The sequence below is a fragment of the Odocoileus virginianus genome, chromosome 29 (genome assembly GCF_023699985.2).
Source record: "Odocoileus virginianus isolate 20LAN1187 ecotype Illinois chromosome 29, Ovbor_1.2, whole genome shotgun sequence".
NCBI lineage: Eukaryota > Metazoa > Chordata > Mammalia > Artiodactyla > Cervidae > Odocoileus > Odocoileus virginianus.
In genome coordinates, this window is record NC_069702.1 from 24827253 (window position 1) to 24846114 (window position 18862).

Consider the following 18862-nt stretch of genomic DNA (forward strand, 5'->3'; position numbering starts at 1 on the left):
TATACATCAGACAAAATCTAGACTTCTGTGACCTCAATGTACCTCTCTAAATGACTCTCCCCGCTCCCTATAAAACCCACGCCCAGTCATACCTAATACCATCACTCCTCTGGATCTTTTACTGTCTCATTCTCCATATCCACTCTTTCTGATTAAAGGGAGGGCTCCAGGAGAGATGGACATCGATCGAGCACAGAGGAAGAGCTCCCTCTGTCAGCCAGACAGGATAGTGGAATCAATGCCAGCTGTCCAGAAGGCATCCACCCCCATGACCTTCTCTGCTTGCCAAGTTTTCATTCCTTCTTCCTGGCTCACATTAAGCCCTACCCTTCTCCATCTCAGTTTATAGAATTCATTGTCTGAACACTACAGAGACCACTGCCTGGTGTGACCATTGGCCATTTATTACCTGCTACTTTACATTGTTAATCATCTTGCATGTGTACATCCCCATCACCCAAATTGAAGGTAAACTCCTGGAACACAGAAACCACACCTGTGTTGCTAGGGATCCCCCACCTGCAATGCCTGGCACATACACATACAGTGTTTGGATGCATTGCATGCATAGTTCTATACTTTGCAAGAAAACCATGGTTATAGCATAGCTTTAAATAATTGTTCTGAAAAGAGATCATGGAGGGACACAGATTTTTTTTTTCCCCCACCCACAAAAGGAACTGGCTGCGTTTAGATCTTTGTTTGTGTGTGCTGAGTCACTTAAGTCATGTCCGACTCTTTTCAAGTCTATGGACTGTAGCCTGCCAGGCTCCTCTGTCGATGGGATTCTCCAGGCAAGAATATTGGAGTGGGTTGCCATGCCCTCCTCCAGAGGATCTTCCTGACCCAGGAATTGAACCCGTGTCTCTTACATCTCCTGGCTTGGCAGGCAGGTTCTTTACCGCTAGTGCCACCTGGGAAGCCCCTTAGCTCTTTAGGGTGCTGAAAAAAGTCAAAGTGAAGTTGTTCAGTTGCGTCTGACTCTTTGCGACCCCATGGACTGTAGCCTACCAGGCTCCTCTGTCCATGGAATTTTTCAGGCAAGAGTACTGGAGGGGGTTGCCATTTCCTTCTCCAGGGGATCTTCCCGACCTAGGGATCGAACCTGGGCCTCCCACAGTACAGCAGGTAGACGCTGTACCCTCTGAGCCACCAGGGAAGCCCAGATTAGGGTGCTGGATTACCAGTAAGATCCAGAAACTAATAGGTACTAGATCTGTGTGTTTCTGAGTCTAATGGATCTGTATGTGAATTGCTTTCTCGTATCTGAGTGTGCTTCCCTGGTGGCTCAGATGGTAAAAGCGTCTGCCTACAATACGGGAGACCCGGGTTCGATCCCTGGGTCAGGAAGATCCCCTGGAGAAGGAAATGGCAACCTACTCCAGTACACTTGCCTGGAAAATCCCATGGATGGAGAAGCCTGGTAGGCTACAAACCATGGGGTCACAAAGAGTCGGACATGACTGAGTGACTTCGCTTGCTTGCTTGCTTGCTTTTTCTTTCTTGTCTGATGTGGCTGAAATGGCAGGGGGCACCCGCTTCCTCTGAGTACCCTTTAAGGGCTCCTTGGACTTGTAGCTGTCAAGCTGCTGTCACAGGACCTTGGCTGTGGCTTTGGCTGTGACCGTTCATGCCTCTCTTCTGCTCTTCTCTGGTTGCCCCACATCATGGTCTTCTCTCCCAGCATCTTATAAGCAAAGCTGATGGAAAATATAGTTGTCTTCTACTATGTTTTGTTGACTGAGCCAATATTTCTCCAAAACCTGCCTTGTCCTGGAGGAGTGGGGAGGATTAAAGAAAAAACAAAACCCTACTCTTTTTCTGTAGGTGAACACCAGCAGATAACCTAATATGTTCCAATATTGAGTAGCTGCACTTCTTGTTTTTGGCTGCTAATATCACCTGCGTCATGTTGCTTCTGATTAACCTCAGTTTTTTAGAAGATGTTTTCCACCCTGAGCACTTTTTTTCCCTAAGAAATTCCTATATAATGTGTTATGAGATTCAAAAAATGGATGACTCATCCAGTTAAGGGGGATTCTCAAGGACTTCACAAAGGAGGAGAAATTATTGCCCTGCATTTTTCTGGAAATTTCTGGGTAGGAAAAAGAGGTTTTTATTTGAATGGAAGCAGATAACTTCACAGGTATCTATGGGAGACACGGCACAGGATGCCAAAGTTTTTAGTAGTCCAGGCCTCCGATTCAAAATCCTCTAGGAGACAATTATTATTTCCGTGTTACACTTCTCATAGTTAACATACTAGTTTTAGGTAGGTTTCGTTCAGTGTTAACTGAGCTGTTTCTAGGGGCTGTGTGTGCACTTTATACCAGAGAAACTCTACCACATAGAGTTACCGTATAGAGCCCGGCTCTGCCACGAAGAGACACAGACCTTTCCTTGTCCTTCCATGGCCTCTGGGTTCCATGTGGTCAGCCTCTGTCAGCTGCTGTCCTCTCCTCTCTCTCTCTGGGCCTGACTCTCTCCCTTGCTCCTCTCAGATAACTAAGACTCTTGTTTAGAAGATAAGATAAAACACCACAAAGCTCTTAAAAAAAAAAAAACAGCCTAAAATGATCAATTATGCTGCTCTATGGCTGGGGTGGGGAGAGATTAATGTGTGTGTGGCCAGGGTAGGGGGGAAGGGAAGGGGGGTGTTTCCCCAACAAGTGAGTCTGAGCCGGATCCCAAGCTTGGAAGGAAAGGGGTTTTGTGGTTTCTCTTTATATTTTTCCATCTCACCAATCTGACCTCAAATTGGTAAATCAGTACCGATAGTAAAGGCCAAGAATATTTCACTAATGTGCTGTTTGGGTAAAAATCTGATGATTAGATGTTCTGGCTGGTGCCAAACCACAAGGAGCCCCCAGTCCTATGACATGGCCAACTCACGGATAGGAATTGATTTCCAGCCCTCCAGACAACTGTGTTTGCTCTGACAAGCTTGGGTTTTCTGCATGCATTTTATTTCAGCACCTCTTTGTTTTCCCCTGCAGAGAGTCTTGAGATATTTCCCACTGAATACTAGAGTCATATCATTAAGTTACCTTACAACTCTGCTTCTGTTAAATTGGAGGCCTGGACTACTAAAAACTTGGCATCCTGTGGTGTGCTGTGTCACAGGGCGTGGTTTCCATCCTGTTTTGAAGCCTATGCCTCTGTTTATCACGATTCAGATTCTCACCGCTAGAGGGGTTTCAGGTGATGTCATTAGCTGCTTCTTATGCAATCTAGTTACCGTTTCATTAGTGGACTTACACTCTCTTTATCCGTAGATCTCCTTTTCCTCTCTTCTTTTTTAAATTTTTCTCAGTGTGGGGAATTCCCTAGCTGTCCAGTGGTTGGGACTCCATACTTCCACTGCTGTGGGCACAGGTTCAATCCCTGGTTGGGGAAGTAAGATCCCACATGCTGTGTGGCACACCACCCCCCAATTTTTTTCCCTCAATGTTAAGTTTTTTTTTTTATTCATTATAAAAATTTGGAAAATACATAATCTTATCAAGGAGAAAATAATAGTGATCCAGATCCCAACAGCTATCAGATCAAAATAACAGCTGTTGGATCCCTGATAGCTCAGTTGGTAAAGAATCTGCCTGCAATGCAGGAGACCCTGGTTCGATTCCTGGGTTGGGATGATCCACTGGAGAAGGGTTAGGCTACCCACTCCAGTACTCTTGGGCTTCCCTTGTGGCTCAGCTGGTAAAGAATCTGCCTGCAATGGGGGGGGCCTGGGTTCGATCCCTGGGTTGGGAAGATACCCTGGAGAAGGGAACAGGTACTCACTCCATTATTCTGGCCTGAAGAATTCAAAGAGTTGGACATGACTGAACAGCTTTCACTTTCAGATCCCAACATGCAGAGTTAGTTGCTGTTTGCATTCTGGTTTATTTATTCTCAGTCTCTGATCTTATCTTTCTTAAGCACCTCAATGATCTTAACTTTTTTAAAAATTAATTTATTTTTAATTGAAGGATAATTGCTGTACGAAATTGTTTTGGTTTCTGCCAAACATCAACATGAATCAACCATAGGTATACATATGTCCCCTCAATGATCTTAACTTTAAAAAAGCAGTTTTTCAAAAAAATACCATGACAATACCCAGATCGAGTTCAATTGAGCAGTAGTTATTTAATTCACTTCAGTTTAACAGTACTTCCTTCTCAACTTTAACTATGCCTTATCTCTGTTGTTCACTTGCTAAGCTGTGTCCGACTCTTTGAGATCCCATGGACTGCAGCACGGTAGGCTTCCCTGTTCTTCACTATCTCCCAGAGTTGGCTGAAACTCATGTCCATTGGTTCAGATGATGACATTCAACCATCTCTTGTCTTAGCTCAATATTAAACTTAATTAGCTAAATCTTTAAAAAAAATGCAGTTTTTCTTTAATAACAAGTTTACTAGATATTAGGTTTATGTGTACTAACCTGGGTGCAGTATTAATCAGGCTTCTCTTGTAATGCTGGATAACAAGCAAACCCCCAAACTCAGCAGCTTATACATGTTAGGAAGTAACATGCACTTCCTACTCCTTATGGCCAGGTTGGCTGCAATTTGAGCTGAGCTATGTCAGCTGACTTACGCTGGACTCCTGGCACCATAGCTGGTCTACACAGGACCATTTTAGGGCCTTGGCTGAAGGGTCACCAACTTCTGGGACAGGGAGCAGAGGGCGGCTGGTGGAAACTTGCCATGCCTTTAAGGCCTCAGCTCGAAGCTGGGGCATTCCCATTCCACCTACATTCAGTTAATTAAGTCAAGTCACTTGGCGATACCTGAAGTCTGCAGGGTGGCCAGGTTACTCCTTGTGTAGAGGAGCCAAAGTGTATTAGTTTGGGACTGTGCTCTATTTGTGAGGGGTGTCATAACAATTACCGCAGACTGGGTGACTTAAGCAACGGAAATGTATTGTCTCACAGTCTTGGATACTAGAAGTCTTAAGATCAAGGTGTCAGCAAGGTTGATTTCTTCTGCGGCCTCTCTCCTTGGCTTCTATGTGGCTGTCTTCTTCCTGTGTCTTCACATGATCCTTATTTTGTGCGTGCTTATATCCTAATCTCTTCTTCTTATAAGGACATCCTTTATACTGAATCACAGCCCACCCTAATGAGTTCTTTAACCTTTCATTTCTCTTTAAAGACCCTGTATCCAGGGACTCTCTGCTGGTCCAGAGGTTAAGAACCCATCGTCCAGTGCAGGGGATGTGGGTTCAACCCCTGGTTGGGGAACTAAGATCCCATATGATCTGGGGCAACTGAGCCCCAACACTCCAGCGCCTGAGTGCCACAACTAGACAGAGGTCTGGGCAACACAACAGTGACCCGACACAGCCAAATAAATAGATAAATATTTTAAAAAGTAAAAGACCCCGTCTCCAAATACAGTCACATTCTGAGGTACTAGGGGTTAGGACTTCAATATACAAATTTGTGGGGTGGGGGGACACACACAGTTTAAACCATAAGACATAATAAGGGTGGGAAACAAAGGAAGGATTGTAAACAAAGAATAGCCTAAGCAGTAGACCTCAGTGCAGCTTAGCTTTCTCATCTTTAAATCAGGGATAGGCAAATCTATGTGAGGGGTCTGCTGGGGAGTGGATGAGAAAATGCATCTAAAGTCCCTAGTGGTGGAAGTGGTAGGGGTGGTTGTGTTAGTCAGTCATGTCCAACTCTTTGTGACCGCATGGACCATAACCCGCCGGGCTCCTCTGTGCATGAAATTTTTCAGGCAAGAATACTGGAGTGGGTTGTCATTTCCTTCTCCAGGGGATCTTCCTGACCCAGCGGATCAAGCCTGGGTCTCCTGCATTACAGGCAGATTCTTTAAAGTCTGCGCTGCCAGGGAAGCCCCAGGCATGGGTGTGGTTCTACCTCAAATGGAAGGACAGCTTTCTGGCCCCCAGCCCCTGTTCCCTCACACCAGCGAGCTGGGAATGCACTCTGACTTCCATGGAAGCTGTCCAACCACTAAACTCTTGGTAACAAAGCAAATAAGGCCTTTTGGCACTCAACCTGTGGGCGTGGTTTTGCTGACACCATGTCTCCACCCATGAGCTGTGGCTCTAGCTTGCACCTTTTCTTCACCACACGTATTTACTGAACACCTGTTATGGCTTATAAGCACTGTGGGCTTCATATGGGCACAAGGCGTGGCCCTGCTCTCAAGGGACTGCAGCCTGTGCAAAAAATGAGCTGGGAAGCCAAAGGAGGTGTCCCTCTCCCTGCCTCTGTGTTCAAAGCCTTATGCTGTATAAATCTCTTTTGTCCTCCCATAGAATATCGTGTTAAGGAACGGTTCCGAGACCTTTGACTCCTGGAAGAAGCCCCCTCTGCCCGTGTACACCCAGTTCTATTTCTTCAATGTCACCAATCCAGAGGAGATCCTCAATGGGGAGACCCCTTGGTTGGAAGAAGTGGGGCCATACACCTACAGGTGAGTCCTCAGCACCTGCCTGCCCTGCCAGAAAACGGAGCGTCCCCCACCCCTGCCCCTGTGGACTGAGCCCCTGTCTCCTCCCATGGGCATCCTCAGTGAGCTGCATGGGAAGCATAGGTTCTGACTGCATCTGTCCGAAGTGCTGCTGATGGTGGGCACACAGCTGTGAATGAATGGCTTTGTGGGTGGGCCAGTCCCAGCCTATTGTGTTTAGAAGTGCACCTGCTTCTTCCTGAGCTGGAGAATACGGTTACTAAGCCAGGAATAGCTGCTTCCTTTCCCTACCCTTTGAAGGTGGCCCCGTGATTTTCTGTGGGCTTCCCAGTTGGCTTAGTGGGTACAGAATCTGCCTGCAATTCAGGAGATGTGGGTGGACATGAGTTCGATCCCCAGCTCGGGAAGATCCCCTGGAGGAGGACATGGCAGCCCACTCCAACATTCTTGCCAGGAGAATCCCATGGACAGAGGAGCCTGGCAGGCTACTGTCCATGGGGTGACAAAGAGTTGGGCACGACTGAAGCGACTAAGCATACAGGCACGTGATCTTCTATAGTGACCTTTAGGGTCTTTCCCTCGTTCTTTCCCCACATACTGAGTCTTACCCAGTTCCTAGAATTCATTGTTAGTCTAAAGACAGGCCTTTCTGTCTCTTTTTTCTTTTTCACTTGAAGTATAGTTGATTTATAGCTTCCCTGGTGGCTCAGTGGTAAAGAATCCGCCTGCCAACGCAGGAGACCCAGGTTTGATCCCTGGGTAGGGAAGATCCCCTTGGAGAAGGAAATGGCCACCCACTCCAGTATTCCTGTCTGGAAAATTCCATGGACAGAGGAGTCTGGTGGGTTACAGCCCATGGGTTTGTGAAAGAGTCAGACATGACTGAGCATGCACAGATGAGATGATAGTTGATTTAACATGTACTAATTTCTGCTGTACGGCAAAGCAATTCAGTTATACCGAATGTATATGTGTATATTCTTTTTTATATTCCTTTCCATTGTGGTTTATCATGGGATATTGAATATAGTTCCCTGTGTTATATAGTAGGACCTTGTTTTTCTCTCTCTTCTTATTTACTTCTTTCTCCTCCCTTCCTGAATACAAGAGATAACCAGGTGGCAGGGTGGGTTAGAATCGTTGGCAGTGACCACTGATTCCAAGCATTGGGGAGTTAGAATTTCTTTAATCATTTTTTAGAAAGATTAGTAGAGGCAGGTGCTTGGGGATCTTATGGTCAGAGTATTTTCCCCACTGTTGCAGTATTTCCCACACCTCCAAGACAGTAACCTTCCCCACAACCTTTGCAAACATCTTTCCAACAAAGTTTCTCCTTACCAAGTTTAAAAAAAATAATAGGAAGCAGACAGTGAGATCTTTCTTATTCAGAACTGCTGTGTGGTCAGAATGCCTCGAGATTCCATCGTAACCGATTGCTCAATAAATGGTTGCTGACTGATTCAATCATTGTGAGTCAGGACTGTTTCTGTACTGGAATTCAGAGATAAAAGTTCCCTGTCCCTGCCGCAGGTGCAAAGGGTTTGACTCTGGAGTCAAATGGCCTGTTGTCAGTCTCATCTCGGCCACTTACCAGTTCTCTGTGTTTCTGTTTCCTTATCTATAAAGTGGGGATAAAAATAGGACTTCCACCATGGGACTGTTATGAAGACCGAGTCAGTGGGTCAGTATTTATAAAGTACTTAGACTAGTGTCTGGCATGGAATTAGTGCTAGTTAAGTGTTTCATGTTATTATTAGTCTCAGTGGATTGTCTTAGTCTGTGCAAATCAATGCCCAGAATTGTAAAGAGGAGCTTTATCATTATGAAGTGAAGTGAGGTGTAAGTCACTCAGTCGTGTCCAACTCTTTGCGGACTCCATGGACTATACAGTCCATGGAATTCTCCAGGCCAGAATACTGGAGTGGGTAGCCTTTCCCTTCTCCAGGGGATCTTCCCAACCCAGGGATCTAACCCAGGTCTTCTGCATTGAAGGCAGATTCTTTACCAGCTGAGCCACAAGGGAAAGCCTGTATTATCATTGTATAGTAGAATTTGATAAAAAAACAAAAAAAAAGACAACACTTGGGTCCTCATTTTAAAAAGCATTTTTGTACATTTAATGCCTCAAGAAACGCCATGGACTAGGTTGAGTCAGGCCTGCATTTGCGGGTGTACAGCCAGGGGACCGAAGTTGAGCCAGAATTAAGATTTTTGAGTATCCTGTTTGTTTTGCAGTTTTAACCATTTTTTAATGGTGATTTAAAAAAATAATAGAAAATATACCATCTTTACCATTTTGAAGTGCAATTCAATAGTTTTAAATATGTTCATATTGTTGTAAAAACAGACCTGCAGAACTTTTTCCTCTTGCAGACCTGAAGCTGTTATAGCCATTATATCACACCCCTTCCTCCTTTCCCCTCAGCCCCTAGGAACCCCCATTCTGCTTTGTTTCTGTGAATTTGACCATCGTAGATACCTCATATAAGTGGAATCATAACAGTATCTGTCTTTTGCTATGTTTAACTAAATTCCTTTGAGTGGGGAGGTTGACTGACTCCCTGCAAGAATAAACTCACCTGAGAACTAAACAAAAGCCCCAACAGTCTTCCCTCTGGGTCTTCTGGGCCTGTTCCCATGATCGTTATCCTCATCTGAAAAAAAGACATAGGTTCTAATCATAACCCAAAGAAATCCAGTACTTCATGAAGACACCTTGTGGGCCATGGCATCTGCTGCCTTCATGTGCTGTTATAGATGTGGTCATGGGGGTAAATAAATCCTAGAAGTGAAATATTGTCCAACTGTCACCATACTCCCTAACGCTCCCATCTTAGAGGGACCTAAACTGACTCTGGAGGGAAGCCTGGGAACATCTCACAGGAGTCCTTAACCCATGATTCAAAGATCCCCAGAGGTTAGTGCATAGCACTCAAGGTGGTCTGTGACTTGGGGAGAGATATTTCCGTTCATTTTCATTGGTAGTGGTTTAGTCGCTAGGTCATATCCAGCTCTTGCGACCCCATGTACTGTAGCCCTGCAACGTGCTGTGTCCATGGGATTTCCTAGGCAAGAACACTGGAGTGGCAATTTCCTTCTCCAGGGGATCTTCCCGACTCAGGAATTGAACCCAAGTCTCCTGCATTGCAGGCAGATTCTTTACCAACTGAGCCACCGAAGAATAACCCCGTTTTCATTAACCACTCACTAAAATTTAGCATTTCCTTTGAGTGTGAATGTAGGCAACAAATCCCAGCAGTATTACATTACCATGGCTTCACCACTAAGGAAACACAGATACTGTTATGTCTCATGATAGCTGTTGCTCAAAATATCATTCATGTTCATAAATACTTCAAAATTACAGTACTTGTTAGACCTGATGCTCCATCTTGTTTAAAGTGTCAATAAAGAGGCACACAGTGGGACTTTCCTGGCATCCTGTGGTTCATTTTAGGAAATCTTCTTGAAGATTTTAATTTTTGTAAAAGCATCAGAGTACAACAGTGGCTGTCTATAAATGACAAAAGACTTAACATGGTTAAAGATTTGATTACAGTACAGTTGACAAATTTGGTTATTTCTGTGACAATACAACATTTTAAGAAATAAGTAGAGTCATAACTGAAAACATTATACCAGGACATACAGGACATACTAGATTTTTAAGAATTCCATTGATTTTCTAGACTAAGTTAATGACATTTACCCTGCAATATAGCCGCTTAATTGACAATGTTTCCCATGTAATTTAACATATCAGATAGACCTAACTAGTTTAATACCTCTTTTGAAGATGTTTTGGGGTTCCTCTTGTTGTAGCCATGCTTTCCGGGAAACAAACTCATTCAGAAGGACAATGCAGATAGTGGAGTGAACTTTATTACACCAGTGGGCCCAAGGCAGAGTCTCCTCTTAGCCAAGGACCTGAACCAGTTTTTGTGAAAACCTTGTATACCTTAAGTGTATGTACCCAAACCCACCTCCCCAGATTCCCTGAAACTAGTCTGAACAAAGGAAAAAGAAAGATACAATCAAAGTGGTTCACATGTCTTAAGCCTGGGTAGTTAACAGTGGACAATTATCAATAGGCCTGTGGTCATACCCCAATAAGCATAATAGAATGTATGATTTTATTCGGTTGTGCGGATAATTAGGGTATTCTTTTAGGCAACTGAGAGTCTAGGTATGAGCCCTGGGGCTCTTCCTTCGGGGTCTGGTTTTCCAGTTGGCGTGTTGTTTCCATAGATACTGGGCCTAGAGCTCAAAGTCCACAGTCCAGCCTAAGATGGAGACCTGCTTTCAAGATGGAGCCTGTTCTGTCTGTTTCCTCCTTCACTCTAAGGCATTTGAATGTTAGCTACAGGTCAAAAGAATTTCATTTAGAATTGACTTGGGGAAGTTTGTCAAAGATATCAAAAGTTTACAACACTTGGTCGAATAGGTCACTGTGAAACAACTCTTATTTACTTAACCAAAATGACAATTACAAAGGACAAATACAGACTGTTACACACATCACTAAAAAGGTAGAGAAACTTTTTTAAAACTGTTATCAAAAGCAAATGAATAGTCCAAGAAAACTTTGTTCTCTTAACACAGAGAAAAAAAACAAATCCCAATTTTGTACTAACTTACCTTTTTTTTTTCTCACTTACTTTTAATGTTGAAATTTGTTTACTCAGTTAAATTTTATTTTCATCTTAGCCAGTCTCGACCATGTATGAAACTCTTTCTTTTCAGGGTTCCTTTCCCACAATGCTTTTAAAATTTTCCTTTTTGTCTTCAGGTTTTGTCCTATGCTTTCCTTTTCTTTCTCTCTCTCCAGGACAAAATACCTTCTTTTCCCTTAACAAAATGCATTTCTATTTCTTATACTTTTTTCCCTTTCATACAAAGATGTTTTCCTTATTAATTTTTGTAGTTTTAATTACATATATTAATTAGAATTCTTAACCTTTAAAACCTTAATTTCTTTCTCCAAGAATATATACAGATGGCCAACAGGCACATGAAAAGATGCTCAGCATTGCTATAATTAGAGAAATGCACATCAAAACTACAATGAGGTCAGGGTGTCCATCATCAAAAAGTCTGTAAATAATAAATGCTGGAGAAGGTGTGGAGAAGAGGGTACCTATTTTCACTGTTGATGAGAATGTAAATTGGTACAGCAACTAGGGAGAATCATAAGGAAGTTCCTTAAAAAGCTAAAAATAGAACTACTGTATGATCCAGCAATCCCAAAATCCTGGGCATGTATCCAAAAAAGATGAAAAATCTAATTCAAAAACATACATGTACCCCAGTGTTCATAGCAGCACTATTTACAATAGTTAAGTCATGGAAGCGACTTAAACATCCATTGGCAGATGAATGGATAAAGATGATGATGTGTGTGTGTGTGTGTGTGGTAGAATACTACTCATCAATAAAAAGGAATGAAATATTACCATTTGCAGCAACACAGATGAACCTAGAGATTATCATACTAACTGAAGTAAGTCAAAGTCAAATATTATATGATACCACATACATGTACTATTTAAAAAAAAATACAAATTATCTTATTTATGAAACAGAAACTCACAGACATAGAAAACAAACTATGATTACCAAAGGGGAAAGGGGGTAGGGAGGAATAAATTAGGAGTATGAGATGAACAGATACACACTACTGTATTTAAAATAGATAAACAATAAGGACTTACTGTATAGCATAGGAAATTATATTCAGTATCTTGTAATAACCTATAAAGGATAAGAATCTGAAAAAGGATATTTATATCCACACATATCTACATATATACATGTATATTTCTATCTATCTAAATTACTTTGCCATATACCTGAAACTAGCACAATATTGTAAAATCAAGTACACCTCAGTAAAAAATGTTAAAACCTTATTTCTAGTGAAAACTAAGAAGTAAGCAATTATGAACTTCTGCATTAGCATTCTGTAGATTGACAAACATAAAATACCACTTATACTTTTTAAAAACGTGCCTTTTTATGGAAAAAGTTTCAGTGTGGCACAAAACATATTTATTAATGGTCCTCAATATCTTTATGGGATTCCCTGGTGGCTCAGCTGGGAAAGCATCCACCCACAGTGCGGGAGACCTGGGTTCGACCCCTGGGTTGGGAAGATCCCCTGCAGAAGGGAAAGGCTACCCACTCCAATATTCTGGCCTGGAGAATTCCACAGACTGGTTGCAGAGTCGGAGACGACTGAGCGACTTTCACTTTCTAATATCTTTAATTTCTCTGTAAAAGGAAACCTAGTTTTAGTAAGTAATGTTTTAATAGCTTACTTTATTTGGGAATGATCTAGATATTTAGTACATTTCCATCATTTAGCTTAACTTAGCAAAACTAAAAGTTTCAGGTTACCAAAAATCTGGAGAAACTTATTTAAGTAGATATACCGTAAAACATAATAATTCTTAAAGAGTTCACTAAAGGCTGTTATCCCATTTGCATCTATTGAATTCATTTGTTCTCAACAATCATATTTATTTTACCCGTGAAAACTTCAGGAGACATCAGACCAAATTAGCCATCATTCCAAGCTATTTTTCTTGCTGATAAATTTTATAAGAGAAATAATATGAACATATTTGACTAGGTACAATAAAAGTAAGTCATGTCTGTATTAATTAAACCAACAAACTTAAACTTTAAACCAAGTATTAATGTTGAATATTTCCCAGGTCACACGAACCTGAAATTCATTTGGGTTATTTTTAATACAGTTAGAAATACTTAATTTCTAAGCGCTTACTTTTAAATCAATTAACCAGAGCTCCTTTATAAATTAATATTGATGATACTGTCTGGAGGTAGAGACATATCTATAATGTACACACAGACATGTAACAGACATAATCAGAGATCTCATAACTTCTTTTTATAACTTAGTCATAAATCAGGTATTACAAGTTTATAAAGAACAGTTGGAATAAGTTAAATTTATTTGCTTAGATGACTTTTTACCGGGACAGTTGCTTTCAGTTCCCCAGAGAACTGTTCTACTGCCTAAATGGTAACACATGATTCATTCATCCAACTACATTTTCCTTAATTTGCTTCTTTGTTTAATCAGTGGGAAGATTTCCAACTACTGGAAATCAGGAGTTCTGTGTTCTAGAACTCTAGGGTTCATTTTATCATGCCTACAAAAGTTTGCACAAGGCATTCCACAAAGGTCCTCTTTCTGAGGGCACAAGTCAAACCCAGAGCACTTTACCATAGGGGGAAAAATGGGAAAATCTCCACTATTCCTTTATTAACCCCTGGATATTAGCCCCAGGTTTTGTTTCATATTGTGTGGACTCAGGTAAACTCTACTGGTTTCCTCTAATATGTTTAACTAGTATTACCTTCAGTTCAGTTCAATTCAGTCGCTCAGTCGTGTCCAACTCTTTGCGACCCCATGAATTGCAGCACGCCAGGCCTCCCTGTCCATCACCAACTCCCGGAGTTTACTCAAACTCATGCCCATCGAGTCGGTGATGCCATCCAGCCATCTCATCCTCTGTCGTCCCCTTCTCCTCGTGCCCCCAATCCCTCCCAGCATCAGGGTATTTTCCAGTGAGTCAACTCTTCACATGAGGTGGCCAAAGTACTGGAGTTTCAGCTTCAGCATCAGTCCTTCCAGTGAACACCTAGGACTGATCTCCTTTAGGATGGACTGGTTGGATCTCCTTGCAGTCCAAGGGACTCTCAAGAGTCTTCTCCAGCACCACAGTTCCAAAGCATCAATTTTTCGGTGCTCAGCAAGTATTACCTTAGGGGCAGATATATATGCTCTGTGATATAATGCCAGGCAGGGAATGAGACATAATGTTTATCTCACAATATAATCAGGCAAAAGAGATGTAACCATCTCACATAAAGCCCATTCAAATAGGCCAACTTTTAAAAAATAAAACTTTATCTCATTTTTAGCAATTCTTACACCTTTAACTTTAGCCAAGGGATACCCTTTTGTCAATCCTTGCTTGTGCGTGCTTGCCCAGTCATGTCCAAATCTTTTGGCCCCATGGACTGTAGTACTCCAGGCTCCTCTGTCCATGGGATTCTCCAGGCAAGAATACTGGAGTGGGTTGCCATTTCCTCCTCCAGGGAATCTTCCCAACCCAGGGATCAGACCTGAGTCTTCTGCGGTTCCCACGTTGGCAGGCAGATTCTTTACCACTTTGCCACCTGAGAAGCCCCAACTTGATTAACTGTCCCAAATGTTACCCCAAGCAACTGCTAGTCAGGTATCTTGGTATAATTTTCTTCCAACATTAAAAAAAATTTTTTTAACTGGGGTAAATAAATCAGACTTGTTTGGGGCCCCTTTAATGTTGGGGGGCCAATAGGGGCCTTTTTGGCCCATTTAACTTCAGGTAGTGTTGGTTCAGAGCCTTTGGTTTTTGTTTTTGTTTGGCTGTGCCATGTGGTTTGTGAGATCTTACTTCCCTGATCAGAGATTGAATCCAGGACATTGGCAGTGAAAGCCCACAATCCTAACCACCTAATCCTTAGACCACCAGGGAATTCCCTAAAGCCTTTGTTTTAATCTCATCAAGTCCATTTTCTTAATCCCATCTTTAAATCACCATCTAAAGATTTCTATCCTGTTGGGATGATTTCTATCTGGTTGGGATGAGTCCCTATAAAATTTCCACCTTATTGGGAACCAGTCTTTTGACTTTCTTCTCAGCATTTCCTATTCCCTTGTTAATTAACCTGGTTAATGTTAATTAACCTAATGTTTTTATTTGTGCCCTAAAGACCCATCAAGGGAAAGCCATGACCACAAATAAGGCTTTCCAAATAGTTTTGTTTTAAAATACGGGAATTCCTAAGTTATATTTTTTTATATCTGCCTTTTAATTTGCTCTTTTCATGGGCACCAAGAAAACAGCTGTTTATAATATGGGCTCCCTAAAAATTTACCAATTTAGAAGTTTCATCAATTTAAAGGACCACTGTCTGGCACTGATAAGTAATATCTTAATAGGGATAACGAGTAAGACTTGGCGGTGCTCAGCAGCTTCAGTCTTTGTGACGCCATGGACTGTAGCCCGCCAGGCTCCTCTGCCCGCGGGATTCTCCAGGCAGGAATACTGGAGGGGTTGCCGTGGGTTCGCCTACAGGGAATCTTCCCCACCGAGGGATTGAACCTGAATCTCTTATGTCTCCTGCATTGGCAGGCAGCTTCTTTACCACTAGCACCACCTGGGAAGCCCTAAGACACAACCGACGCCCCCAGTGAGACTGCAAGGGATGCGTCTTCAGCCCCTCTGATGGGTTTTTGTTATCCTTTAGTGGATCTGATCTCTGTCGCTTGTGAATCTGCCATTGTTTCCCTACACAGGAAAGACAACTTTCCGGAAGGTCTGCCCAAACCCACCCCTCCGCCCCCCACTCCCAGCCAGTTGATAGTCTCACAGGTTCCCTCCTGACTGAGTCAGCTGTGTGTCTGCAGAGAAGGGGCGGCCTTGTGGTCCCCCACTGGTCACTGTGGGCTGGTCTGGGGGCGGGAGTCCTTGCGGTGGGGAAGACCACGCTGGGCAGTGCTGGACTTGACTGATCACAGTTTATGGTGTTATGTTTCCCAACGTTGTCACATCGTCATGAGTCCAGAATATTAATGTTTGTGGGAAAATATGGTGGAAGTTCTGCACGTAGATAAAAAAAAACCGGTCAGTCTGGTTTAAGGAATGTAGGTGTTTTTTACATTTTTATTAAGCTGTGGATTGAGCAGTCCTGGGACAGGTCTGTTGACACAAACTTAATTTGCCTCGTGATCCTATTGCTTAGTGACCTAGTTGCCTAAATTTGTGTCTTCAGTGACTTTTGCATGCTTTTTGAGGTTTTTCATTTTGTCAGGTTTCTGTTTGTATTTTGCCTACTCTTTGCTATTTCAAGCATTTAAAAAATTAATTTGTCCAAAGGCCCTCTCAAGTCATGTTCATGTTTCTAAGATGTAGTTGCTAAATTTACAATATCCAGATAAGTATCTCCTTTTTTTACTTTCTGAGTTTTGCTGTTTGGATTGTTAATTTCTTTTATAAGGTCATATTACTGCTTTGATAATAAGGAAAAAGATGTGAGGGATAAGGATTTCATAAGTGTTTTTTTTTTAATTCACTGACCATTAAGTTATACTGGATTATAAAGTAATCAACATGTACAGTATCATATACAGCTGCTGCTAAGTCGCTTCAGTCATGTCTGACCCCATAGACGGCAGCCCACCAGGCTCCCCCGTCCCTGGGATTCTCCAGGCATCATATACAGCATTACCTTTGAAAGTGTAAATATACTTTATATTATAAAAATAATATATATAAGTAGCAAAGATAAGGTTCAAAGCACAGTAAATTAAAAAACTACTGCTATCCTCCATGGTTTCACTGTCTCAAAGATAACCAGTGCTAATGGATATATTCTCGTTTTCCCATGAATGGGTTTCACTTTTACATGGTTATACTGTATATACTTATTTATGTTCATGTGAGTGTTTGCATGCTCAGTCACTCAGCTGTGTCCGACTCTTTGTGACCTCATGGACTGTAGCCCATCAGGCTTCTCTGACCATGGAATTTCCGAGGCAAGAATACCGGAGTGGTTGCCATTTCCTATTCCAGGAAATCTTCCCAACCCAGGGATCAAACCTAAGTTGCCCGCATTTAACTGCATTGGCAGGCAGATTCTTTACCACTGCACCACCTGGGAAGCATGTTCATATACAAACGTCTATATTTTACTCACTTAATATTAGGTGATAGGCATTTTCCCATGTATGTCTTTGTCTTGTTTATACAAATACATTTTTGTGATAATATTCAAGAGATGGAAGGAATATATTACTGCACTTCCCCACTCACTTCTTAGACATGTTGGTCAGTTCTTATTCCATCCTTTGATTACCACGTGGATTGAATGTTCTCCTCATGTTTGCCAACCAGTTGTGTTTCCACTTTGTTAGTTCTTGTCCTTTCCCAGTTTTCCTATCTGGGAAACTGGGTGTGTTCATGGGACTTATAAACTTTTTATATAATAATGATATTAATACTTTGTTATAATTGTGGCAAATGTTTCTCTATTGTTTGTCTTTTAAAAAGTTACATGTAACCAAATCTCTTCTTTAATGAACATTTCTATCATTTCTGAGCTTGAAAAGTCATACTTCCTTCAAAGGTTTAAGTCTATTTTCTTGTATTCGCCCGCCCCCCCCCAACCCCGCCCCGGGCCATTTATTTTCTTATGGTTTTGTTTCCTCGCAATTTAGCCAAGGTAGGAATTCTATTTAAAGTTTCAAATGCTGTTCTGTTATTCCTTTGGTTTTTACCTCAACTCTGAGCCAAACTATGTAAATGCCAAAGAGATGATAGAAAAAATTTAAATGCCATGGTTATTGTTTCCATTATTTTAAGAGAATGCTTATCTCTTTTTTATAAACACGACTGGCTCTTTTCTGATTTTTTTTTTCTCAAAATAGAAATAGAAATAGTTTAGCTAAATCAGATTTTTTAAAAAATCAAAAGGAAGAAAAATATCTGCATTTTTATCCTGTACAAAAAGGAAGTGACCAGGTGGGCTTTAAATGCACGTACAGTCCTGATGAGCCAGCCAAATCAGGGCAGCACTTGGAGGATGGGGGAACCATTTCCATCTTCAAGAGTAAAGCTGTTTCTCGTACACCGCTAACAAACATGGGCTACCCCACCCTGGATCCAGTGCGTTTTCTCTTTGTCCTGCTCTGGGCTCTGGTTTCCAGTCTTTAACCCGGCCGACCGAGGCAGTGGGGCCGGAAGGTTCGATCCGCGAGGCCCAGACCCGGACTCGGCCTGCCTCCCCGCTCCGCCGTGTCTTGGGGGCCCGCCCCTCGACCCTTCCCAGCCACGCCCCCAAGCGGCGGGCTGCTCTTTCTAAACCGCCTCCGCCGTGTGTAACCTTCCGCCCCACTGCAGTTTTCTCGCGCTCCACTTAAGAAACGCATCCTGTGCGGTTGTGTGGCGCCGCCTGCCTCGCTCTCGCTCTGCTGCTCTGTTCGGGAGCCCTTCATCCCCCCACCTGGGGGAGCTGACTCCTTGCAGAGCTGAGTGCGCTCTTGCCCGCGTCCCCCCGGTGCTCTGGCCTGACACCTTGGGGTCAGAGCTCTTCCTACCTGTGAGGTAGCCCTGTCAACAGCAGCCTGCTCCGCTCTGCCTTGATGTTGAGGACAGGACCCAGGTCTTAACATCTCTGCATCTGGAGAACTTAGCACAAACCCCCCTCCCATTCGATGCTAGAAGCTAATGTTTCCTAAAGCACTTAGTATGTGCTCAGTAGTGTTCTGACTGGATGACAAGCTTCTGTGGATTTACTCCTCATGGCAGCCCTACAAGGAAAGTGAGAGTGTTAGTCACTCAGTCATGTCC

At 42.6% G+C, this 18862-nt stretch overlaps 1 protein-coding gene across 1 annotated transcript in view; it reads left to right on the forward strand.

Moving 5' to 3' along the window:
* SCARB2 (scavenger receptor class B member 2) overlaps positions 1-18862 on the forward strand; it is a 76445-nt gene that overhangs the window by 18240 nt on the left and 39343 nt on the right. The window contains exon 2 of the mRNA XM_020894657.2: positions 6283-6440. Within this exon, the coding sequence (XP_020750316.1) occupies positions 6283-6440 (158 nt within the window). The remainder of the gene's footprint in view (positions 1-6282; positions 6441-18862) is intronic.